General features: G+C 42.4%; 2 protein-coding genes across 4 annotated transcripts in view; both read left to right on the forward strand.

Annotated features, from left to right (window-relative positions):
• The window catches only part of PITPNC1 (phosphatidylinositol transfer protein cytoplasmic 1), a 77,217-nt gene extending 64,613 nt beyond the window's left edge, over nt 1-12,604 (forward strand). For 2 of the 3 annotated variants that reach the window (XM_051797707.1, XM_051797706.1), the window contains exons 4-6: nt 2,047-2,202; nt 2,935-2,998; nt 9,076-12,604. In XM_051797707.1, the coding sequence (XP_051653667.1) occupies nt 2,047-2,202; nt 2,935-2,998; nt 9,076-9,335 (480 nt within the window). In that variant the 3' untranslated portion in view covers nt 9,336-12,604. Of the gene's footprint in view, nt 1-2,046; nt 2,203-2,934; nt 2,999-6,118; nt 6,238-9,075 lie in introns of all 3 variants that reach the window. The other variant, XM_051797708.1, reaches the window with a different exon arrangement.
• Nucleotides 12,605-14,302: 1,698 nt separating this feature from the next.
• On the forward strand, nt 14,303-25,714 carry NOL11 (nucleolar protein 11). The gene is made up of 18 exons (XM_051797666.1): nt 14,303-14,467; nt 15,751-15,864; nt 16,589-16,645; nt 17,188-17,333; nt 17,568-17,625; nt 18,103-18,241; nt 18,601-18,798; nt 19,083-19,159; nt 19,877-20,000; nt 20,666-20,769; nt 21,008-21,085; nt 21,869-22,053; nt 22,310-22,435; nt 22,597-22,818; nt 23,560-23,638; nt 24,614-24,706; nt 25,001-25,108; nt 25,412-25,714. Exons 1-18 carry the CDS (start codon nt 14,333-14,335, stop codon nt 25,523-25,525), a joined length of 2,157 nt encoding a protein of 718 aa, XP_051653626.1. The 5' UTR covers nt 14,303-14,332; the 3' UTR covers nt 25,526-25,714.
• The last annotated feature ends 361 nt before the right edge of the window (nt 25,715-26,075 follow it).

Here is a 26,075-nt window from a genome sequence, read left to right on the forward strand (position 1 = left end):
GGGACGTGATGAAGGGACACAAAGGTGCCATCTCTGGGTGCTGTGACAGGAGAGTGATGTCAGGGATGAGCTGCATTGACTTGTGGGCCACCAAGTTGAGGGTGATCCCCACTGTGTGTCCCCTTGTCTGGGTTAAACTCAGCAAAGCAAAGCAGCCCCGAGGTACAGAAGCTGTGACTGAGCAGTGGGACAGGGCAGTTCCTCCTGATTTCATTTTTATTTATAAAGTCTCAATCCTTGATCCTGACTCAAGTTGATTACATTATATCCCTTTGGACTGCACTGAAGTTATTCCATTACAGATCTGGTTACCTCTGAAAGGATATAAAGTACAACACTCAGAATTATTAAAGAGTGTGTCTGAAATGCTGAATCAAGGCACTGTGTGTGTGTAAGGAACAGCAGACCCTGCCTTATAGGAAACTATTTTCTCTTTCAGAAACACTTATTTTACACTTGGAATATTTTGCAGGGCTGTTTGAAATCATATTTTCTGTAATTATTTCTTTATTCAAGGAACCACCTACTAGAATGTTACATCTTTCTGAATATCATGTCTTACTTCTTCCCTTTTTTTTTCTTTTTTATTCGTATTATTTTCCTATTGATTGCTTCAGATCAATTAGAAAACAACTCTTTCAGCCAGAAAATATCCATATCCATCTGAGGTCGAGCTGTGTTGGGTGAGAAGATTGGCAGCATGATGTGACCATGAGCTGTGCTGCACACGGGGGTGTTGCTCTGATATACGATGACACTGAATTGTTTTTATGGTGATTTAACATTGAAACCTTATTATACTGTGAGCCTGAAGTCTCCACTTAGCAAAGCCTGTGTCAGCAATAAAAGCAGTGACTTTCACAGAGGGGAAAGACTCTTCACCTCATTAGGGGTTTGTAGAGGAGCTTTAATGGCAGAGCTTCAGTTTATGGGTAAAACCAGAAGCCAAGTCAGGAGATGAACATCAGGGAACAGGAATGCTGAATGATACATAAACTCACATTGAATGAAAGAAAATTAAGGTCAGAGTAGTCTTATCAATTTTTTGTTAGTTTTTCTCCTAATTGTCTTCAATATAGCACATAATTAAAGCAGATATTTAAATACATGTTTAACTGCTTTTATAGCAAAGGATCTTCCCAGACCTCAGCTTTGGGGAAGGAACACAGCTGAGCACTGGTGGTTATTCTTGAGGAGAGATTTTAGAAACTCCACTGTGAATTTTCTAAACTGACATTATTTTCAAGTTCTGAAAAGCAGTGCTTAACTCTAAATTATTTCTATTTACAAGATATAATTAGCAGGATTGGACATAAAGGGAAATGGGATTATACCAATATGGAAAATAACACTTTGATAGATAAAACTGCATCTTGTACAGATAAAAGTAAACTTTAAAGATGAACTAATGTCTTTAATGGTTTTATGAAATTATGTTGTGATTTCAACACCAATTTCTTTGATTTTTTGGGTTGTGAAAGAGAGGCAGAGTTGGAATTAGTGTTTGCCCATAACCAGAGAAGGCTAAACTGGAGGACTTTCCTACTGAGGTGCCCACGTGGCTGTACAAATTCCCTTCAAACTGGGAATGACATTGTCAGGGTCACATCAGTGCTGAGGTGTCAAAGCCCCAGCTGGCCACGATTTCAGGAAGACGGGAGCGGGTGGAAAGTAAAGAGTCACTCACACTGAGGGAGAGTGGAAAAGCAGGCTCTGAAGAAGCCACTTTTTGTTTCCAAAGGCCATAAATAACCCTTGGAGAGCACTGCACTGTAATGACTTGCAAAAACAGATTTTCCTACAGCAGAAAACGTCCCAGCTGATACGACTGTCAGTGCACCTCCAGGAATACTCTGCCATCAACTCACTGCCAGGGTTGGATTACAGGATATCCTAGTGCTTGTGCAACTCAATTCCCTGTTCATTTTTCAAGATGTTTGTTAGCATGGTTTAATATTTTATGACTTACCAAAACATTTACTTTAGCAAGCTGACAAACACGACTTCCCCGCCTGCATTTCCCTGTTTGTTTTCTTTGTTTTGCAGGATCCCAAATATTTCAAGTCACAGAAGACTGGGAGAGGTCAATTGAAAGAAGGCTGGAGAGAGACCCACCAGCCAATTATGTGCTCCTACAAGCTTGTGACTGTGAAATTTGAAGTCTGGGGACTTCAAACCAGAGTAGAGCAATTCGTACACAAGGTCAGTGAAATGGGAGCTGTTTCTTACCCTTCACATAAGCAGAACTTGAGCACACACAGGAATGTGGCTCTGGTTTTGGAGAGGCCTGGGAGCTCAGCTGAGTCCACTTCAGACCTCTCTCAAGGTCTGAAAGATCTGGAGCAGAGCCAGGGAGTTCATCTCTGGGTACAGACTTGACAAAGCCTGGAGCTGCTCAGGGCTAAGGATGAGAACAACTATCCATAACATTCTCAGTGCTGGGACAAATATGTGAGCTAAAGTATTTGTGAGTATATATGAGCACTGGACATGTAGCAATGAGGTGCAGAATTCCTTACAACAGGTAGTGGGAAAGTTTTCCAGTGTATTAAACAATGAATTAATGAATGGCATAACAGCCAAATGATAAGATTTTTCAAAGTATTGACCTTCCACGTGTTTAAAAAAACTAAGAAGGAAAAAGAACTGATGCAGAATGTCTAACTGCCCAAAGATTAATGGATTATATGCACATTCCCAATGGATTACATGCTAGTCAAGACCATGCTGAAGTGATCCAGCTTTGGCAGCAGATCCATTTCTAGTGGGAGACTGGACTTTGAGCCCTTCTGAGCCAGCACCTCTGACTCTGCAGGGCATGACCTCTTAGACCCAAAACTGTCACAGTGATTTTCACTTTCAGTGGTGTTGAAAGACAATGGTGTTACTTTTCTGAGGAGTTTTGTTGCTATTTAACCCTTTCCCTGTTTGCAGGTGGTCAGAGACATCCTGTTGATCGGTCACCGGCAGGCATTTGCCTGGGTGGATGAGTGGTATGGTGAGTGTGCTCCAAGCTTGGCCCGTTTCTAAGGGCTCATGCAAAGCTCAGGACAATTAACAGCAGATTTCCATTTGATTTCCTGGACCATCATGTCCAGAGAGGTTGTGGACTCCCATCCCTGGAAATGTTCCAGGCCAGGTTGGACGGGGCTTGGAGCAACCTGGGATAGTGGAAGGTGTCCCGGCCCATGGCAGGGGGTTGGAATGAGATGAGCTTTAAGGTGCCTTCCAATCCAAACCATTCCATGATTCTGTGGTCATCAGGTCCTCCTGTAAGTTGTTCATGAACAATGAACTATGAGATGTTCACAGTTCCAGGAGGTGGAACTCTGAGCAGTTTCTCTGACCCTCTTGGACCTCATTTGCTGCAGGTTCTTTGTAACCAGAGCAGGCTGGATTTAGGCAGCCAGGAGGCAGCATCCAGGGATGCCTTTCCATCCCAAAATCTGAATGTACCTGCCCCAGTGCCCTCTCCCTGCACTGCAGGCAGGGAGGAGCTGCCCCTGCCAGAAGAACCTCCTTCAGGTTTGCATAAAGCTTCTTATTAAGGCTGCATTAACATGCAGTCATTTCCCTACTGCAAGCTCCAAAGGCCTCTGATCCAACACAATTCCAGCTTTCTAGGAAAGTTTTAAACTGCTAATGTGGATTGCAACAAAGAAAAGGTGAAGCTTTTCTGAAAAAAGGTGGATATGAGCATAAAGCCTGCTGGATCTGATGCAGCAGCAGCTGCATGCAGAAAGTGTTGGGAATCCATGAGGCAGCCCTGGGAATGGGCACTTCCAGTAGGACACAGTGATCTGAATATCAAAAAAGTCAATTAGATTGAATGAAATAAGCTCATGGGGTTATTAAGCCTTTTACATGTATTTTCGATAAGACATATCCATCATCGTAGATACTCATCAAACAAGTTCTGAGGCAGTTCTGTAACATGTAATAGGAGTTTGGGAATATATTTAGAATGTTTATTTAGACCCTCCTTAAGCTTCAGGAAACACCAATTCGGGCATTTTTTAATTTTAGATTTTTTTCTTTTCTTTTTACCTGAAACAGAGTGATCCATTTTTTCCCCTGTACAAAGTCAGGGTAACTGATAACTTTAAATAAAGCAGCCTGACTTCGTGTAAAAATTGAGCCCATAAATTTGCCCCAGATCTACCCAAAAAATCTATACAGTGAGACACAGAGAATGTTACTGGGAAGCAAAGTGTCAGCTGTACTTTAGCAGAGTTACTGGTAATGATGGCAAATGAGTAGCCCTGAAGTTAAACTGAATAGTTTAGCTCAAAAACATTTCACCACAGATTTTCCCCCTCCTAACTCTGAAATCACCCTGTCAAAAATACTCTTTCCACAAATGAAATACTGTGGTACACAATTCCCTCATGGATTTTTACTGTCATGGTGAGACTTTTTGTTAACTAATACAGTGGACTTTTAGAGCTTAATTATCAGGCAAAGTACAGAACCTAAAAAACATGCCCCTGCTAAAACAGATGTGAAAAAAGACTCAGTGTACAGCATCAAAAATTTAATTTTTAAAGTCTTTTAACATCTTTAAAAATAAAAGTTTGAGAAAGACCTGGAGATGATGGAAGTCAGCTGAAGTGAATGAAATAATCAGTGTGATAAACAGTGTGTTCTGTTGTGGATATTAGTGGCTGGTTGCTGTTACTGACACTGTAAGTATGAATGTCTTGTCATTAAATTTACTGAACTATATTTAGCTTTATTATGAAGAAATTCTATTCTCTCAGTGTTGTTTACTAATAAAGAGCATGTTCTCTGCTTGGCAAAGTGCATCCCAGCATGTTACTGACACGGCTTCTGAGCTTGTTTTTCTTTCCAGATAACACTAAAAGACTGAAAAAGCAGGAGTTAGTGGTATTCCAGGTTTCCTTTTGATCAGAATTTTAGACTGCATTTCTTTTTACCAATGAATTATGACACTGTGCTGCAGATATAATGGGTGAGGTTGTGTCTTTCCTTAAAAGCTGCCTCATAAAATGCAGCAGGAGCCTCCTGGCACGGAACAAGGAGTGGTGTGATACAAGAATTTGCAAGTCCTGGTGGCACATAATAAACTTGAGAAAAATGGGAGCCTCAAGAGTAGATCACACTGTGCAGGACCAAAGGGGCACCCATTTGCAAGTCGACTGTGCCAATAAAATGCTCTTTTAAGTGTCAGGAGTAAAAAGTTGATGGCTGTTTTTATGAGGCTCCAAAGTTACCAAACCCTTGTAAAGAACAGACCAAAATCCTGACACCATTCCTGTTCTGACTCCTGACTCCCAAGTGGATTTATTGAGAGCATGGGAATACTCAGAAGAGTAAGGTCACAAGTCAATTATTGGATTCTTTATGTTTTTACTGGAGTTGTGGTTGATGACAAATCCTGTTAAATCTGTAATTATTGCCTGGTGTTACGAGACAGACTGAGCTGGTTGGACACCAGAGCCAGGCCTGGGCAGTGGGAAATGATCCTGCTGGGGGGATCAGCCTGATTTGTAGGATATTTCTAATTCTTATAATTCATTAAATTGCTTCAGGCTCCACAGTTTGTAGTCACTAATGTAGTCACTATTAATTCACTTCCCTGTGTAAGTAAATGTTAGTTGCTGCAATCTAAGCTGGGGGGCTTCTAACACTTAATTTGCTGGTTATGAGCTGTACAGTGCAAAGATAACGTGAAATCTTTTTGCCAGTGCTGGAAAGGTAAGTAAACATTTATAATGTTTATAATGTTTTCTATCCTTTTTTCCAAGGGATCTTCTAAAATCTGCTTAGAAGATCTTGGCCTTTGCCAAGGCCTGTTCTTCAGTGCTTCCTGCCTACCTTACATTACACAGACACTCCTAAACAATTTCCACTCCTTCCTGTTCTCTGGCTCCCTTTGACTTAACCTCCTTGCACCTTCCTTGGCTGACACAACTACCTTTATGAGGCAATTTTCATAAAGCTAGTTGCTCCTTGCTTTTTAAAAAAATCCTTTGTTGGCTTCTGCTGAAAGACTTTGTGTTCCTAGAACCTTCTCCTTAAAAAAAAAAATAATAAAAAAAAAATTAAGTTTGCCCTGAATCAATGGAAAATGCCAACAATTTTGAACTTTTTACAGATATGACTATGGATGATGTTCGAGAATACGAGAAAAATATGCATGAAAAAACCAACATTAAAGTTTGCAACCAACATTCATCTACTGTGGATGAAATAGAGAGCCATGCCAAAGCAAGAGTAGGTCAATTTTTAAAACATCCTCAGCTAATACACCTGCACAGACCAGAGGAGAGCAACCAGCTGATCTTGCTGACCAGCCAGTGGAGTTTTGGGGAGGTTTTGCTTCAGCAGGAACAGGATCTTTCTCCATGAAGTGCAATCCTGCCCTTGGTTTGCACTTTAAACCTGCCCCTGGTGTAAGGAAGGGTGGGGTTGGGCTCCCTGTCCTCCAGGAAAACACAATGCTCAAATTTCAGTTGGATGCATAAAGAGGAAGTTAAAGAGGAGTTTTACTCCTAGTCTTTAAATAGTTAAAAAATGCAGGAGTTCACAGTGCTTCAGTCAAAAAGCCAGGAATGGGGGGAGTGGAAATTTGCCATGGGACTGCTAAAATTCTTTGTTTCACCAGGAAAAAAAGAATCCAATGAATTATTCACTCTTTTCTAAGTAATTTTAATGTTGTCATTGATTGACTACCAACAAGGTGGGAAGTATTTTAAGAAGTATTTAACAGCAGTTTGTGGAGAAGGGCGGGTTTCTGTGTATGTTCTTTGATTGAAATTCTGGAAATTTCATGAAGTATTTTATTTGCTAACTTGAGCACCACATGCAGAGGTCTAAAATTAGAGATTGTTACTCCCTGCAGATAGAAAAGATGCAGTGGTCTTTGCTTTTGAATGTCATTATTCCTTTATTTCTACTCACTGCTCTGTCAAACTCAGTGATGGTTTTACTCATGTAACGAATTTGGGCAAGGTCTGAAGGGCTCCAAGTCTTTCCTTGGTTTTTACTCAGTGCCAGTTGTCACCAGCCTGAGAAAGGTGTTGTCTGAGTAGTCACCAGGAAGGTAATTCTTGTGTTTGTAATGCAGCAGCTCCACTGACATCAAGGTTACCCTCCATAGTTGAGAATTAGTTTGGATTTTGGCTCCACACTTCAGGATTTGGCTCTGAGCAACGTCTGCCATCCATAGTTCCCCTGTGGAATAATTGTCACTGAGGTCAGAACAGAAATTGTCATTAATGGAATTTATAAAAAAGGATCTGAGCCTTCTTAGCTCAGGGGAAGGGCTGTTTTACTGCACTGTGGGTAAGAGCAGAGGGGAGTTAAAGCAAGTATGAGCCAAAAAGCAGAAGTCAACTGAGGGGGCATCAGGTTGTTCATGTCTGCATTGGAAACGAAGAGTCTTGGAGGCTCCACTCAGCAAGATTGCACTTAAATGGCCAGTGCTCTGAGAAACCTGCCTGTCCCCTCCCGTGTTTCCAAGGCAGCTTTTGGTTCCCCTTGTCCAGAATTCCTCCATTGGAATCTCTGCCGTGCCTGCACCGGCTCCCTGAGATGCTGGGGGGGATTTGGGACCCCTTGAGTGCAGGAACACTCCCACACTGTTACAGGGTGTGAAATGAAATGTAGAGCAGCAAAACGGGTTCAGATCTCTCTGCAGCACGAGCAGGTACAGCCCCTCTGAGACCATCTGTTTATTGCCACCACTTCTCAGGTCTGAAAACAGCTTCGATCTCACTCCTAATAACTGTGGCTGGAGAGCTCCCTGGAATGTTGGTGCAAGGGAGAGGGAAGGCAGCTGGCAACGTGCATGCTTTTGTTTATTTAATATCATGTTGTATTACAACATAAAACTGCTTTTACATTACATTTGCAGCCAAGGTTACACATGCCTCCAGCTGGGTGCTGTTAAAAACCCTGGCAGTCCAGGGTTTGTCACACATTTGGTCATCACCACTGCCAGTCCAGTGCCTCAGACACCCAAATGGGCAAGAATTCTAAACTGATTAAAAGCCTAGTTTATTTCTGGGTTTTTTTTGAGCTTTCAAGGCTCGATCTATAAATGTTTTAATGAAATATTTTGAATTCACGAATTTAATGTGACATTCAATGCAAACCTTCAGTTGGCTCGGTGGGCGTCTTGCAGGCACTGCAGGCGTGGAGCAGCAGGTTCCAGAAGAGCCTTCCTGATTTTCTGCTCAACTTCCCAGTTTGTAGCAGATGTCACTCCTTTGGGATCGCATCGGGAAAGTTTTGCAGGGCTGGGCTCAGGCAGAGCCCGTCCATGCTGGGGTCGCTCTGCCCTCTTGTGGGGTTCGACAGCACCGGGACACCTCTGGCACCTGCAGGACGAGAATTCCTGGGATCCCATTATCCATTGCACGCTGGCTTTAATCTCTCAGCTCCTTTCGCCTCCGTTTTGCAGGGAATGGAGCAGTGGATTTGTCACTCGGCCATCAGGGTTTAAGTGCAGTTTCTGAATGGAAAGTTGGAAGGCACGTTGTGGCTTTGTCAAGTGAGAGGGAATTCTTCAGGCTTTAATAGTGGAAAAGCAAAAGGGGCTCAGTTCTGTGCATGAAGCTGCAGCTACAAGTCAGTGGAGGGAGAGAGAATTTTTCATCCCTCGATAATTAAAGCAGATGAACAAACCCATGAGAACCCTTTACCCATTTGGGTTCATAGCCTAAATGAAAACCTCAAAACCCCTTTCAGTTTTATTTTGCTTGAAGTTCTGAAAAATTCTACCTGCTGACTGTTTACCCACTGTGCAATAGCTGGATTTCCCCAGCGATTCCAGAGGCAGCAATCTTTATTCAGCTCAGACCCACGCAGGAGAACCATTAGGATGTGATTAATGGACTTAAAACTTTGTTTCCTTTAGTTGTGCTTATCGTGCTCCAGTCAGTGCATTACAATGGGGAGGCATTCGTGTGGAGAATCCCTTAATGAGATGCATGATAAGCAATCATTCCCTGATTTAGAATTTGGATGGAAGTAGTTTAACTGAGCTAGTGAAACGATCATTTGAAATTATTCTAACGTGCCTTTGTATTTCATTCCCTCTCGCTGAAGACATGACAATGGATGAAGTCCGAGAGTTTGAACGAGCCACTCAGGAAGCCACCAACAAGAAGATCGGGATTTTCCCACCGGCAATATCTATCTCTAACATTTCCATGCCTTCCTCAACCCGCAGTGCTCCATCTAGTGCTCCATCAACTCCTCTCTCCACAGATGCTCCTGACTTCCTAACAGTTCCCAAAGACCGGCCTCGGAAAAAGTCTGCTCCAGAAACTCTCACCCTTCCAGATCCATCCAAAAAAACCTTTTAAATTAACCCTGCATGTTTCCTCCTGATAAGCCATGTCTGCCACAGCAAGAGTGACATAACTCAATTGCTACAAAGGTCGTGGTGATTTGTTGGTTGTTTTTTTTTTTTTTCTTGCTTAAAATAATCTTCCCGGTGTGGAAAGGTGACTTCTTTCCTCAGACTCGATCCTTAAAACCTTCTGAGAAGTGCATGCAAGAGAACATAGTTTATATATTCCTAAAGTAGTGTTTCAAGCCATATGGTGCATCTTACTGACATCCATGGAAAAGTCTGAGGGGATGCTCTAAATGAAAATCAATTCTCCTATAGCAGAGTCCTGCCTGCAAACCCTCATCTAGGTCACAGCATTTATAATTAGGAGTAGGTATTTAGTAAAGCTGCCAAGGACTTCTGAGGCAAATTAGTGCCAACTCAAACGCAGGGTTAACAGGAAAAAAAAAACCTTCCCATTTTCTTCTTTTATAGCTGATTTTAAAATCCTTCCTACTCTCAGGCTTCTCCTGTGTGTTTATAAACCTTTGACCTGTAACTCATTGTACTGGAACACCAACAGATTCACATTTCTCTCAATATGACTCAGGATTTGGGGCCTAAAACGCAAAACACAAATCTTTTCAAACCTAAAGTATCACTGTATCAAAGCCCCAATTGTAATTAATTATACTGACTTTGAGGCCATTGAACTATTTCTATCTTGCACAGAATTTGTAAAAGAAACCACCTATTTCTTGTAGATAATGTATTTTACTAGCTCTGCCCTGTCCCTCTGTGAGCTCAGAGTCTGTGTGGTGTTCATCAATGGTGTTCTGTGCTTGAGGTTGACAAAGAGCAGCTAAAATGTGCCAGTTGAGAAGCAAAACCAGTGAATTCTGTCTTTTCCTTGCTGGAAGAAGAGTAGTAGTCAGGCTGTGAAACCTTGGATGTAAAGGAAAGAAAATATGAGGCTCTTTTTTCTTTCCTGCCTCACATCTTTCCTAAACAGCACAATCTCCTGGATCATCTGGGGAAGGGGGGGACAAAATCAGTCACTTTAAGAAGCAAACGAACCATGGGTGACCTTGAGGAATCAGGAGTGTTCCTCTTGGTCTGGCTGTGCAATCATTCTTCAATCTCAGGAATTCAAATGTAGACAAGGATGTTTCCCAGAGGGAAGTGTAGGTTGTGGAAGGAGGAGTAAAAGGAGTGGCAGGAGGGTTCTCTTCCTTCCTTCCAATTCCAAGTGTGAACTCGGTGAGACCCTTTCCCTGCTGACCCTGATTTGGGGCACTTTGCTCTCTCCCACACAAGTTGCTGTTTGGTGGCTGCTGGCAGGACCTGTCTCCTGGTAGCTGTTCAACAAGCTGCTGTTCAATCCCCAGGGAATGACAGCTCCCACCTGGATCATGGCCAGAGCAGGGGATGTTTTGTACCACTGCTGACCTGGGGCATTGAAACAAGAGAGTCCTGCAGAGCTGAGCTGTCACTGAATATTGAACAATCAGTCTGGGGGTGGCCCCTCACCTGGGCAGGAGGTCACAGTGGCTGGAATGCAGAAACTCCTGGATAGATGCAGCTGCAGTCCAAGTTACGTGGAATGTGTGGCATTTAGGGGGTAGTTTTAGTAGCAGGAGAAGTAATTCCATTGCCAGCTTGCACTGCAAACAGGTGTATGTTTGTCTGATAGTGACAATCCTGTAGCCAGCAAAATCCAGGAGCTCTCTGTGGGTTTGACTTCCTGTGTTCTCCCAGTCCTGTCGTGCTTGGCTTTGCTTTTCTTCCCAAAGCTGGGAATTCCGAGGGATTGGTACCTGATGGGTGATGCTTGGTTTGTTTAAAAAGCAGCTGCTGTAATGATGCAAACAAAACTTTCCTGCTTTGGTTTATGATTTCACTTTAACAAGGGTGCAGATTATACAATCATGATTATAACTGCTCTAATCCTGTTTTCATCATTATTAATTAATATCGTGAGTGGAACATTGAAATGAGGAGGAAGGTCTGAGTACTTCAGTGCAACACCTTGAGGCAAAGGGGTTGTTTTCAATACTGACTTTTCCCAGTCAGCTTTCTGTTGTATTTTCCAACATGTTTATTAGGATTAAAATAGAGAGAGTTTTGCAGGTGTTCCTCACTTCTTTTGCAAAAGTACAAGCTGTGATTATTTTCTGAGTACATCTTCAGAGCATGGTGCCAGGCACCACAGCCGTGTTCCTGTTCTCTGCCACAGGGACAGGAATTCCAGGATACAGCTCTGCTAGGACTTGGCAAGGAATTTTTTATCAAGGATACAGTTCAGAGGAAAAAATGTGCTTAGTTTGTTCGGGTTTCTATGAAAACCTGCTCCCAGCTCTGCTTGTGCTTTGATGTATTTGGGATAGAACAGTCGTGGCAAAACAACTGGCAATTCAGTGCAGCTTCAGAAGGGTTGATCTCCTAATAAATCAAAAAGGGAGGGACCCAGAAAGGCTGTGAGGAGCAGCACATTCCTGAAACACGTACTTAATAGGACTTCTTATGAATGTAATGGTCAATTTTGTAAATGACTGGATAAATCCTATGGAAAGAAAGTATTTGACCTTATTCTTTGGCTTTTTTTGATTATTCTGGAAGGTGATTTTGTGACATCTAGTAGCCAATTTGCATTAATTGCTGCTGTAGAGACTTTGAAACTGAAATATTTGTTCCTTGAATTTCAGTTTATAACAAGACCGCTGTACTTTGTTAAAACTGCTTTGAAGCTTGCTGCACTATAACTTCAAACTGATGTGTTATCCTTTGAAATAAGCCAAATGTATATGCTTTTTATCAAATAGTGAGTGCAGTAAGAGAGAATTCATGATCTTGTCGATAGGAGATTTTCTGTTGCCATTGTTTGGACTTGGTTTTCTCTGTGTAAGTTAAAATTGCTAAATAAGTCTAACAATGTTTTGCTTTAAATGAACAGCATGGTCATTGAATTACGATCTCCTGTAGTTTTGTGGTGTCACTAAAACAGGTTTTCATTGGTTTATTTCATTTCTGTGATAATTTCTGTATGTCCAGTAATCCATTTCTTTAATTCAGAGCGCTGATGGCAACATCAGGCAATGCATCACCACCATCCAAGAAGGACCAAGTCTTGATTTGCTCTGCATGTTAAATAGTGCAAGGCTCAGCGGGAGAATTTGACTGTCATTTTTCTCATTCATATCACTTAGTTTCTGGTTTTTTTCCGAGTTATTTATTATTTTTAATATTGTATTTTCCCTTGCATTTTGTTGTAAATAAACTACCAACAACTATTCTTTACAATGGGGACTGTTTTCTCTTACTGGGTCTCCTCTGGGCAGGAACCTCCTCATTAACATTTACCCATTAACATTTCTACCCCCAGCTCTGCAAGCCACTTCCTCAGAATTAAATAGCACAAAGAATTGGCTTTGAAAGGAAAATTCAAAGCACTTCCGACCTCTCCTTGGTCCTGTTGTACCTCAGCTCTGTAAGGATTTTACCAGGGCAGGTGCCCCACCAGTCTGGCATTGGCCCATTCACTTGTAAATGACCATTGGGTTGACAAGGAAGTTTTTCCAGTGGGGAATCTAATTCCCTATGCAGGATTTTGGCAGCCCAGTGTCCTACCAAACAACTGGAAAATACTGGAAAAGAGACCACTCAAACCCTCTCAAACTTGTCTCCAAGTCAGTTCATTTTAGTCAAAAACATTTTCTCCGTACAGCGGCTCTTGGAGCATTTCAGGAGAGTCTTTCTCCATAGAAACGCAGCTTCCCCTGCTCCAGAGGAACGGCAGTGCAGGGTCAGGAGGGAAACGCTTCACAGCAGCTGGGACAGGACGGGGGGAACAAGGAGAGGACTGGATCCCCAGTGCCCCCCAGTGATCCCCAGTGATCCCCAGTGACCCCCAGTGATCCCCAGTGACTCCCAGTGATCCCCAGTGATCCCCAGTGCCCAGAGCTGACCTGGCGGGCGTTGGGTTGACCGGGTGTGTTTTACAGTTTGGGCGGGGCTGCGGTGGAATACGAACACACTCAGAATCCTACACCTGGAAACGCCTCCCAGAGCGGTGACACCGGACCGCGGCCCCCGCAGCCCTCGGGGCCGGGCTGGGCGGGTGGAGCGGGGACAGTCCCACCCGCATAGGGGACAGTGTCACCCGCAAGGGGACAGTGTCACCCGCAAGGGGACAGTGTCACCTGCATAGGGGACAGTGTCACCCGCATAGGGGACAGTCCCACCCGCAGCGGGGACACCGCAGGGGCAGGAGCTCATTGCATTGTCCGGAACCCAGCGATGTTTTATTGCGGAGATCAAACCCCAGCGAAGCCTTTTACCCGATGCCATGCTAATTGGCACACACGTGACCGCTCTCATTAACATAGTTAACCCGCCATTAACATACAATTGACTCCTCTCATTAACATACAGTTAACCCCTCCATTAACGTAGGCATGACACTTCTCATTAACATACAAGGGACCCCTCTCATTAACATACACATACAAGAAGCCCATCTCATTAGCATATACGTGACCCTTTATTAGCATACACGTGACCCACATTAGCATATGCATCGCCCCTCATTAGCGTACACGTGCCCTCCCTCATTAGCGTACACGTGACAGCGCGGCACGCCGGGACGCTCCCGTGGGAATGGCCGTGGGAGTGACCGATGCCGTGCGGGAAGCCCACTGGGGACAAGTGACTAAGGCGCTGAATCCTGACTGATCCCGACTGTTCTGAGAACAGTCATTGATTTTACGGCATTTACAATATTTACACGCTGGGACTGCACCATGCCCGTACACCCTGTGCCGGAGGCCGCTGCAGGGCCTCCCCGCCCGCTCAGGGCAGGGGCAGGCGGGCAGTGCCGGCCGGGCCGGGCCGTGCCACAGCCGCGCTCCGGTCGCGACATTCGCCGTCCCTGTCGCGACCCTCGCGGCCCCTCCCGCCGGCCCCGCCCCCGCCGGGTCACGCCCGGGCGCGCGCGCCGCGCCGGGTCTCGCGAGAGGGGGCCCAGCCAAGATGGCGGCGCTGTGCGAAAGCTTCACGCTGCGCGGGCCCGGCCCGGGCGGCGGCCCCGGGATGAGCCTCGAGCCGGGCCCGGGCCCCGACCTCGTGCTGCTCACCGAGCGCGGCCGAGCCGCCACGCTCTTCAAGGTACCGCCCGCGCCTCCTCGGGGGGCGGCCGCGGCCTGCGAGGACCCCGCGCGGGGCACGGGCCGCGCTCCCTCTCTCCCTCATTCCCCCCTTCGTTCCCTCCCTCCCTCCCGGCCTGACGCGCCACCCTCGTCCCTCTGCCCGATTGTTCAGGTTATTTCTCCCTTTGCCGATGTTCTCTCCCCATTCCCCATCGCAATAATCACCTCCCTGCCGGAGCCCGCGGAGCTCCGGGCTCGGCGCTGTGTCAGGTGCGGGGCTGGCGGCTGGAGGAGAAAAGGGTTTAGTTTGCAGCGCTTGGAACTGAAAGCATCTGCTGGTCTGTGTTGATTATTTCGGTGACCGTAATAAGAAAACGAGGCAAATATTTGAGTCTCTTTCTGTAAGTGGCTTTCACATTCATGGGTTTGGGGGTTGTAGTGATGGGATAAAGGAGAATGGGTTTAAACTGAAAGGCAGTAGAATTAGATTAGATATTGGGAAGGAAATGTTGACTGTGAGGTTGGTGAGGCCCTGGCACAGGTTGCCCAGAGAAGCTGTGCCTGCCCCATCCCTGGAAGTGTCCAAGGCCAGGTTGGACAGGGCTTGGAGCAACCTGGGCTAGTGGAAGGTGTCCCTGCCCATGGCAGGGGGTGGAGTGAGATGAGCTTTAAGATCCCTTCCAACCCAAACCATTCCATGACCTGTGTGGATTGATGATACAAGCCCCTTTGAGTTGTTTATTCCCACTGCCAAGACCAAATGTGAGAACAGAACTATGTTATAAATATACCCTGTGTAGCTCTGGAGCGAGGAGAGGGGGTTGAGTGCCCTCACAACAGTCTGTAAATCACACAGAACAGGAGCTCAGACAGTACCATCCATTGCTCTTGGTCTCACTTACCTTGAAATAGGAAGAGAAAAACCACATGATTGTATTAGTGAGGAAAACCACATTCACTAGTGATTAAAATTAGTACCTGCCCTTTGGAACAGCTCCTCCTCACACCTGTGCTCGTGGCATGAGCCCTTCAGACTGTTACAGGTCAAAGTTCTTTCTTATGTGAAAAGAAAGAATTCTAATTGATGTAGAGTTCTTTCCTGTTATTCTGCAGTTGCTGGTGTTAAAGTCAGGAACGGGAATGCTCCAGAGGAATTGGAGTGTAGCAGTTTCCATATTTTGCTATTCTCGTTCAGATCAGATGTTGCTGCCTTGCATTTCCTTTCTGGGATGAGAAAAGTCCCCAGAGTCATCTGTTATATGTTATATTTTAGTGACAGTGCCTTTGTTCTGACTCTTCCAGATCTCAGATCAGAAGCCTCTGGGCTGCTGGTCAGTGAAACATGGGCAGGTTCTCACCTGTCCTGTCGTGTGCAACTTTGAGACTCACGAGTACATCGCTGTTCATGACGACAGGGTGAGAGCCTTTATCCTTCTGTGGGGGAAGAGAGGATGTGGTGGGTCCTCTGAGGGAGTGTGGGGAGGAAACTGGCAGTTTTTGGTTGAGTGTAAAGGTGTGGAGCCCTCACAGCACAGCAGTGACATGAGGGTCATTGTGCTGAGCAGTTACCTGGTGGCCCTCTAAAGCATCCTCGGTGCCTGATGCATTCATTCCCTAAGGAGGAGTTATTTCTCCTCTTGTGTCTCCAGTTACAGCTGCATGACCATTGTACTGAAATGATTGTAACAGTTCAGACCTCCAGCCTTATTTTCCTGCTCTTGTTTCACAGTTAAACATTTCTCTGTGCACACATAGCATTGGCTCAGATCGTGCTGAGCCTTTGGCTTTTCCTTGTTGTTGTTGAGGAAATATCTTTCCTGACCTTTCATTTTACCTGCAACATTCTTTTCTCTGTCTTAATCTGTCTCCAGATTTAGAGTTTAGAGTTCTGCTGTATCTTTTTCCTCATTCTTTCCCATCTTTTCTTTCCAGTTCAGGATTTCTGAGCTTGGTTTCTATTCCAGTTATCTCTGCTTCAGCTTCTTCTCACACAAACCACCCCCCTGGGGCAGTTCCCACTCAGATCCCCGGGACTACTTCTTGTGTATTTTCCTCCTGGTGCAATTTGCTGATATTTTGGGTACTGAGAAGTCTGTTTGCTACTGTTTTATTGGGCTTAAAAATGATGCTTTTCTTAAAGGTTTTAAGAATATGGAAGAATGAAGATATTAACTTGGACAAGGCCTTTAAAGCAACAGTAAGTCTCTTCCTTGTGTTTACTCTTATGGGAATGTTTTGGACCCTGGTGGAGGGAAGAGATGCTCTAATTTTCGTAGTATTGATCATATTTAGCTGACCAGTGTTTTAATTTGTGCTCCAGGATGTTGTGGAGTATTGCAGGAATCCACTTGGAATGACTTTATCATCAAAATATTGCTCTTAAAACGATTCATATTCCAAGGCCAAAGTTTCTGAGGACTTTCTTTAAAGATGGTGAATTGTATTCAAATGTAGGTCTTTGTCTTCTGCTGATTGGTGTGTTAAACAGCACTTTGTGTGAACTCCTGACCCTCAGTTATGGTTTTTCTGGTGTGATTCAGGGATGTGATGCTCATCCTGGCTTTTTGCTGGGCAGTGACTTGCATTATTTATAGTAGATCTACATTGTTAGGAACCTTAAAGTTTCATCATTCCTCTGTTAAAAGTTTATTGGAAGAACTTTAAAAAAACAAATGAATAAAGCATTTGCCTTTCAAGGTGATGGACTGAAGAACCCTGATTTCTTTTGGTTCTCTGCAGCTCTCAGCAGATGTGCACAGGATACATTCCCTGCCCCAGGGAGGGCCCGTGGTGCTGTTCAAGGGAGGGGGTGTCCGAACTCTGGATGTGCTTTTGGAAGCCCCACAACAAGAGATTGAAAACATTATCTCAGATGAAGCCATCAGGTGAGTGATGAACTTTATGGCACTTCTCACTTGGAGGAACCTGCCCATGAGGATGGAAGTTGTTCCCTTTTGGAGGGGATGGGGAGAAATCAAGGGCCAAGATCTCGGGGCACATCTTAGAATCATGTATATAAGTATCCTAAAAATAAGAAGCTGCCTAAAGAATAGGTATAAACCTGACTTTAGGTATAAACCTAGAATTTGGAACATGCTCATGCAGTTTTCTGGTTTTAGGTGGAGTGGAGCTTTTATGGAAAGTCAACAACCTGTCGTAGTTTTTGCAACTGAGAAAGTGAGTCAAATACTTTTCCCTTTTAAAAACTTCCATAGCAGCAGATCTTAGTGCTTTTTACAAAATCCATCACCTGTTTCATTTGATTTTAAGAACTTTTAGTGAAATCATTATCCTGATTTAATCAATGCAGCAGTTAAATGGAAGTTGTGTTGCTTTTAGGGCTGGGCTCTTGGAACTGCATAGAACAATTAAGATGAAACACAGCAGACATTGTGAGACACTTCATTGCTCATTGTGAAGATCCTATTTAGTAGGATTTATATTTTTTGTAAAGGAATTATGCATGAATCTGTCTTTATTCAAATGCTTCTTTCTGTGAATCCATTTGTTACATCAAATTAGAATTTTCTTTACGTGCCACAAATTCCTAATTTTGCATAACATTCAAAGTTAAGCAGTACTAATATCTGAATTTCTGTTCTGTCTTCTTTGTGTAAATTAAAGGAACACGTTATTTTTTTTTGTTTGTTTCAGGATGGGGACTTTTTTGTCTATGTGCAGAAACCCAAGCTGGACAGTGTCCACAAGTACAGGCTGGAACCACAAGAATCATCTAAACCACTGAATTTCACAGCATATCTAAAAAACCAAACTGTCACACTTCTGTGTTTGTGTAAGTTACCTTTTCTAACAGGATGTGATAATGAAGCAAAGACTTATATGAAAGGACATGAAATGTTGATGTTTATGAATAGTTGTTTCATATTTTTAGCTCTTTAAACTTTCTAAACCAGCTAGAAGTGGTAATTAAACCTTCCTAATACTTTAACTGTTCCTACCTGTTATCACTTGTACTTTGTAGATCTCCTGCTGTACCATTATTTTGCTGCTTTGCATCACAATGTGTCCTTTTAATATCCTGTGTGATTTCTTCCTTGAGCATTCACTGGATTTTGGTCTTTTTAGATGTACCTTTGCCATATTGTATCAAATAATTTTTCATAAAAAAGAGTAATCCCTTTTTTTGGACAGATTCCAATGACTCTGTGTACCAGGTTCTGATACCTCTGCAGCAAGATACTGAAGAGGAAGAAGAAATTTTACCCAAGTCACTGCTCCTAAACCTTTCAGTATCTGGAAGTGTTCTGAAAGGAGCATCTTTGGTAGTCCTGGATGAAGACCACGTGGCAGTGCTGGGCAGTCTGGCTGCACCTGACAAAGAACCCAGAGGTAACTTGAAAAATCACAGTAAGATGTCGTGAGATCTAAAATTTCCTTGGGCAAAGCACTAAGCAGGGAAATTGTGCTGCCCCTCTTGTTTAAAGCTCTTCACTGGAAAACCAACTCACCTTTAAACCTTGAGCTCTGACCTCAGTGACATAATTCCCAGTGCTGGATACTTGCTTTGGAAACAGTTATTTCTGTTTCCACAGATGCTTGTAACGGAAAGTAGCAAAGGCAAGTGTAGCATTTGTGTTGCTTTTTGGGGTTGTAACTCCTGTCCTTTTCCTCAGAGTGCTTGACCATATGGAATACAAAATTTCAGACGTTGCAAACCTCCAAGGAGCTGCCCCTGGGGACCAGTGGCCAGGTAAGTTCAGTCTGGATTTGTCCCCAGGCTTTGTGTGTTTGACAGCAGGGAAGGGAGTGTGGGGCTGCAGAGCTCTGCTGAGGAGCAGTAGGGGCCAACTCCTGAAGCAAAATTAATATTGAGCAGTCAATGGGTTGTTTCTGTTGGAATATTTAGCAGGAGAGGAGTGGCTTTTGGCAATTTCTTTGATTAATTTAGTACCTTCTCACCTCTGATGGTCTTGATTGTTTGGTGCAAACGAAATCACTAATTAAATACAAAACCCAGCCAATTGTTCTGTTCAGACAATTTGCAGTTGATGGCCTAAATGATTCTATGATCTCCCTGAACAGTATTTCAAGGTAATTTCAAGTGTCAATTAAAACAACACCTAAGTAATAAATGCACCAGTGAACTGGAACAGCTGACTGGTTTTGTCTTAATATTGAACAAGAGGGAACCTAAAAAGAAAAATTATCAGTGGACTTAATGCCTCAGAGCAGCCACTGTGCTTTAAAACATCTCTGTAAAAATACCCAACAGAAAACTTCTAATTTCTGTATTTAAAATCAGCAGGTAATGAAGATCTGCTAACAAGTGTTAAACCTACTGAAAGTAGTTTAATATAATCTGATCACTGCCTTTTATCTGAATTTTATAGTAAGGAGTTCCCTGTCAGCTTGTGCAGAATGGACTTCTCTGCTCACCTCATTAATGGTACATTTTAATATTTTGCAGTTGTGGTGTTATGAGGAAAAGTTTTTTTTAACTCATGGCAAAGTGCTGACTGTGATTATGTACAAGTGTGAAACATCATCCCTGGCAGCTGCTGTGGGAAAGCTCAAGGACAGTCAAACCCCTGGTAAGATTTTTTTATAATTACAGGGAAAAACTCTTGTAAAAGAAAGACTTCTAAATTTGTGTAAAAGTTATTTTAATGCAGTCCTATAAAAATCAATTGATTCTGAACAGCTTGAAGTTACCTAACCCTGTATTGTGTTCCTGGCTGTTAAATTTACTGCTGCTGGGAATGCCAAAGCACACAAATGTTTGAATTTTTGTGACTTCACTTAACCTGGGTTGTCATTCAGGTACTGGAAAATTACTGAAAATATTGGAATGCTGGTGCTGAATACTGAAAACAAAAGGAAGTGCTCTTTCCTAAAATATATTTTCAAGGATTTTGTGATTAGATAGAGCAATGTCAAACCTTAGTATGTGAACTGCAGTTTAAAATTGTTCTGTCATAGTGGTTTTCATTGAACATTGCATTGGGAAAATGTTCTTGCAAATAGTGCTCAGAATAAATTGTGTAATAACTTCTTTTCCTCCCAGAGGCAGAATGAAGAAACAGGATGAGAAAAAAGTATGCTGCTGAGATAAAACTGGCAACTTCCTTGGCATAAAATCACTTAGGTTATATTTCAGAAAGTTATCTACTAGCATAAGAAGTTACTTGCAATATTCATACTTTAATAAACATGCTTTAAGTGTTACCTTCATATCATTTCATTTGTGTGTTCACAGGTGTGTCTTCCTTTGTGAACTGGGACACCCTGGAAGGTGAAGACCTGGTGGTTTCCTTCCAGTCCCAGGAGTCTGTAGCTCTAAAATCTGAGTCCAGAATGAATGTAAGTTGGCATCAGGGTCATGTGAGGTTTTTGTTTGTCTTGTCTCTTCCCTTTTAGCTGTTGTAGCAGAAGGAAATTTCACGTTGTGTTGCTCATTGTTTCCAACACTGTTCCTGGAATTGGGGTTACTGGTTGTAATCTGTGCAGTAATTTGACACATGAAGCTCCTGGTTGTCTTGCCTGAAATCCTTAAGTGAATAGTCACTGGATAGTAACTGTTTATTTTTCTTTGCCATAGTTAAGATCAAGAAGGAGCAATGTTGCCAAAGTACAGCCAGAGAACTTCTCAGTTGGGCAGCTCTTACTAAATCTCAAAGTAAGTAAACCAAATATCCTCAAGCAGTGTTTAGACACTGAGAATATTCCAGGTGTCTCTTAAGCTGTTATCTTTTTCTGTGTCCTCTTGCACACATCAGGTTGACAAGGCTGCCTGGAACAGGTGAGTTGAAGGATGTTATTAATTGTGCAAGAACAGAATTTGGGCTTGATGAAATTCAGTTCTGTCATAGGAGGGTGTTTGAGAACTGTACAGTGCAGTGCTTATAACAGCTGAGTTCTGAAAACTCGCACAAATTTGTTCATTTTTGATGACAACCTCTTACAGTAAATAAGGTGGGAGGATATTTTACCTGAACTCTGCTTTTTTACGTTCTTATTTATGGGTTTAATTTTGTTGAAGGCAGTTTGGCTCTATGAAGTCTGAATGCTGGGAAATCCACTGCAAATGCAGGAATAATCTGTTCAGTTCCTTTCTGGAACTCGCTGCCAGTGTTGTGGGAGGTTAAGTTTCCACTCTTGTGTGAATATACCTGTATTTCACCTGTGGCTGAACACCTTGGGAATGTTCCTGAAGTAAAAGGTGATTAATCCATGAGTAGCTGAAAGATACAGTTACCTGAGTTCAAAGGCAGTAATTACCTCATTTGGCTCTTTAATGCTTGATTGATTATCAAAACACAGAGTGGTGAGGGATTTTTCTGTAAATATTTTTAGCTTGAGATCAAAACTAAGTCTGTTTCTACTTGGTGTAATTAGTACCAGGACAGTTCTCCAACCTGTGCCTTGTGTTTCTGAGTTGTGCAATATTTGTCTTTTCCAGGATGCTCCTACAAACGTGTTAGAAAAGGAACTGAAACAACTGATGTCAAAAACACAGACACCAGATTTACAAGCTGCCATTGGGAGTGTGGTCACTGCCCTGACAAACAGATGTAAAGCAAACCCAAGGTACTACCCTCAAAGTTTCCTGCTGCAGATAGTGGAAACCCGAGACTTGTCCTACAGGTAATGAATGACTCTGCTCTTTTTAAACTGTGGGGAGTAGTCTTTAAATATAAAATTAAAAAAGTAGAAATCCCTTTCTTCATAAAGCACTCTTGAATTATCAGAATTTACTGTCAAAGGTGCTTATTTTCTGATGAAGCTGATGTTTTACGTAAAAATCCAGCTGGGGGAGCAAGATTAGTACCACTGCCTTAGTTGTAAATGGAGTTCTCAGTGGGTGTGAACTGTGCAACCTATTAATTGCTTATTTTTACAGTTTATGTCCAGATTTAATGCCCATTGCTTTGGAAAAAAGAGATTTCTATCTCTTACAAATCTGCCTGCAACGGTTTCCAGATATTCCTGAACAAATGACCTATGCTTGCTTGAAAACATTTCTAAGGTAACTTGAAATCACTTCTTTTTTTCTTCACCAACTTTTAGTATATGTTTTTACTTTCATAGTAAGCTCCAAAGAGTGTGTACTGCCGGTGGGTTGATGGCATTGCTGATTTTTAAAGCTAATGATTAAAAGTCTTACTCGTGTGGCATTTTCTCCTGCAGCATTAGTGACGCCTATCTTCGAATGACAGATGTGGACCTGGACTCTGTCATCTGTTACATTGATGTTGAATTCAACAATAAGGGAGTTAAGACTGAAATTGTAGAAAATGGTTTCAATGCAGAGCTGGACCAGGACACATGTGACACCAAAATCCCAAGGCAAAGCCATTCCAAGAGTGATGGTGAATCCTGCCCCATTGGACCTCACAGGGCAGCACTGTTGTATCCTCTGCAGTGAAGGGAAGCCAGTGCACTGTATGTGCTGTGGATGCTTCTATTTGACACATCTTCTATTAGTGCTGAAAATTTTGGATAAGAGAAGTTCTTACTCAGTAGAAAAATGGTTTGGGTTATGGAATCATACAATGGTTTGGGTTGGAGGGGATCTTAAAGCTCATCCAGTCCCACCCTGTGCCGTGGGCAGGGACACCTCCCACTAGCCCAGGTTGCTCCAAGCCCTGTCCAACCTGGCCTTGGACACTTCCAGGGATGGGGCAGGCACAGCTTCTCTGGGCAACCTGTGCCAGGGCCTCCCCACCCTCACAGAGGAGAATTCCTTCCTAACATCTAACCTAAATTTCCCCTCTTTCAGTTTGAGTTATATAAATAGAAAATTTTTAACGAGCTACATGTATAGAAACATATAACTTTTAGAAAGCATCTACACCAGTTTAAACTTACATTATTGCAAAACTGTTCTCTATTCAAGAGAAAATGGCATCAGTGATTTGGATGTTTGCCTGTTGAACCACGAGGCAGTTACATCCTTGCAGTGAACACAACTGTTCAAGGTAACTGTTTTGTGATGTTTTAGTTGCTGTCACTATTTCAGGATAGAAATAAGGATGATTCAAGTAGGACTTGTCTCAAAGAACGTGGAGAAATACTATATTTAGAATTCACTCTGGTTTGTAGAAACTGGTATTTTTCCTGCAGTTTTATTCCCTTAATAGCACTGCCCAGAAATGCTGTTCTCCATTCAGCTTACAGTGAAACGTTTCTTTTGCCTCACCTGAAAAACCTCCCAGCTCAACATGTTATTGTAAGTATGTTGACTTTGAAAAGTGTAAAAACCCTTGTTATTTTGTGGGGAGAGAAAGAAAAGAGAGTTTTTCAATTGTATGTGAGAAACTCACCACTCTTAGTGGAGTCTGAATAACAAATTAATGCATCAAAATTAAATTGAGGTGCCTAATAAGATTTAATGTTAAGGAATGTCACAGTTTTCCACATATGTATGGAAATTTTACTAATTTTTGTAGTCCTTGCTTATTTTAGAACCCTCTTTATGACCCAGCCTACTTGGAAAATGTTGTTTATATTTTGTTAGAAAGTAATGGTGCTTTTGCTTGATTTAGATGCTTCTTAAAAAAGGAACAAGACACGTTGATTTAGTCGGTTCCATCAGCAACAGAAATTTAGAAAATATGAGAAACAAACTGTACACTCTGTGTAATGTCAAATGTAATACAAATCAAGATCTTCTCAAAACATCTCAGTTGAAGGAAAAAACCCACCAAACTCTCCTGTTCCTCAAAACCTGAAATTTAACTTCAAGAACTGCATGTACCTGAGTGTATATGTGGCTTTCCAGTGATTTCAGAAAAACCATCTCAGAACTGACACATCTCCTCATTGACCTTATTCTGACCAGTAGCAATTTATTTTTGGGTACTGAAAGTGAAAGTGGGACTAAGATTATTAATGTTGATACAGGTTTTAGGAAAGTTCCTAGAAAGGTCTTTGTCTGAATTACATTGCACTGGCACAGTCACTGGAACAATGATTACCCCTAACTGTAATTTACATTGAATATTGCTGAGAATTTTCAAACATCCAGCTGTGGGTGGTGTAAGAGAACCATAAAACTTGTTTTTAATGGGTAGTATACAGATATCTATGTTGCTTTAACAACCAAATTAAAAAAACCTTCATGAGTATTACTGTGAGCAGGACAAAACACCTCAGTCTGTTAAATGTTTGCCCTTTAAAAATGCTCTGACTTTTCTACTTTTAGCTGTTTCTCAGGTATTTGTATTACCTGTATGTGAAGTGCAGTGAAAAAGTGAATACCACTCTTCCTGGAGTTCGCTCTCCCACTATAAATCAGGTGAGAAATTCATTCTAAGACTTGTATTTCCTTCTCTTTCTGTGGTGTGTAAATTTGTGAGTAGTTGTGAATATCTGAAATCAACTGACATCTACATTCATTTTAGAAAGTATTAATACAACCTGTATTGTCAGATGTAACACTTTAACAGTGAAAACCCAAATACTACCTTACAATATGAGCCCCTGCATTTTGCATTAGAAATTAATGTTTCAGAGTTGAGCTTTTAAAGCAAAATCTGTGTCATTTGCAGATTGTGAAAGTGTAAGTGTTCTTTTCTTGGTTTATCTTCAGATCATGGATTGGATGTGCCTGTTACTTGATGCTCATTTCACAGTCATGGTGATACTGCCAGAAGCAAGAGAGTTGCTTTCAAACCTGCATAAGTTTGTGAGAGCCCAAGTAAGTTGCATCTTCTGGGATGATTATTTAATTTTCAGTTGGGTTTGGAATCACTGAGGAGGGTGAAAGCAGACAGCAGCAAATTATATAGTGAATTAAACAATCTCTGTCCTCCTCTGTGTGCTCCTTCCTGAGCAGGAAATGGCAGTTGCTTCTGTCTCATTGTGATTTCAAAAGCTGCTGTGTTTGTTTGGTTTAAATATCTGAAACTGTGCAGAACCACAGATAGTTCCACAGGATGGTGATGTATGAAAAGAATTAAAATGTATTTTACTTTAAATGTCTGTGTTTTCTGTTTTTTAGGTGAGGTTCTACTCTGAACTCAACAAGATTGAAGGAAGTTTGAGGGAATTACAAAGACTTAACCACCTGAGAGACTCTCAGACCTATTCTATTGAAGTGCTGGAAATCATTTGAATTGGAAATTCACTATTAACACATTTATTTTTTATTGATTCCTTTTATGACAGGGATGTATTAGCACTCCATATTGGGGATGTGAAAAGTTGTTTTCTACATAGGAGGAGCCCGGTTACTCTGTAGCTACATGGGGGTTGTAAGTTTGAAACTCATGTATTAAAAGCTCTCTTTTTGACTGGATGAGGAGCTGGATGCTTGATTGTATTTTCATGTCACATTTTGATACTCAATCATAAGAACATCCTAAAATACCCCATGATTCTTGGCCAAACACAAGATGGTTGTGGCAGAAATGCTGAGGGCACTTGCTGGACTTGGGCTGTGTAAGTTTGAAAGAGCTGCTCCCACAGTTGAAAGCCTTAAGACACTTTGGAAGTTGACCTGTTCCAGTTGTGTTTATACACTGTTTGTCAGTACCAAATGTATATAAAAGTAAAATTTAAAAAAAAACCCCACTGCAATGGCAGCTGAGGATTCATATAGAGAGGGACTTCTTGGCACTGGTAGCAGTTGTTTTCCATTTTCTGAACAAGAAAACTCAGAATTT

The sequence above is a fragment of the Manacus candei genome, unplaced genomic scaffold, assembly GCF_025592945.1.
Source record: "Manacus candei isolate 608988 ecotype Guabito, Panama unplaced genomic scaffold, ASM2559294v1 h1tg000047l, whole genome shotgun sequence".
Taxonomy (NCBI): Eukaryota; Metazoa; Chordata; class Aves; order Passeriformes; family Pipridae; genus Manacus; species Manacus candei.

What these genes read in the sequence shown, in the direction of transcription:
- NOL11 (XM_051797666.1), top strand. Translation starts at nt 14,333, where the DNA reads ATGGCGGCGCTGTGCGAAAGCTTCACGCTGCGCGGGCCCGGCCCGGGC. An exon ending in ATCTCAGATGAAGCCATCAG is followed by an intron (nt 17,334 to 17,567) that starts GTGAGTGATGAA and finishes TTCTGGTTTTAG; the next exon opens with GTGGAGTGGAGCTTTTATGG. An exon ending in CAAGGACAGTCAAACCCCTG is followed by an intron (nt 20,001 to 20,665) that starts GTAAGATTTTTT and finishes GTGTGTTCACAG; the next exon opens with GTGTGTCTTCCTTTGTGAAC.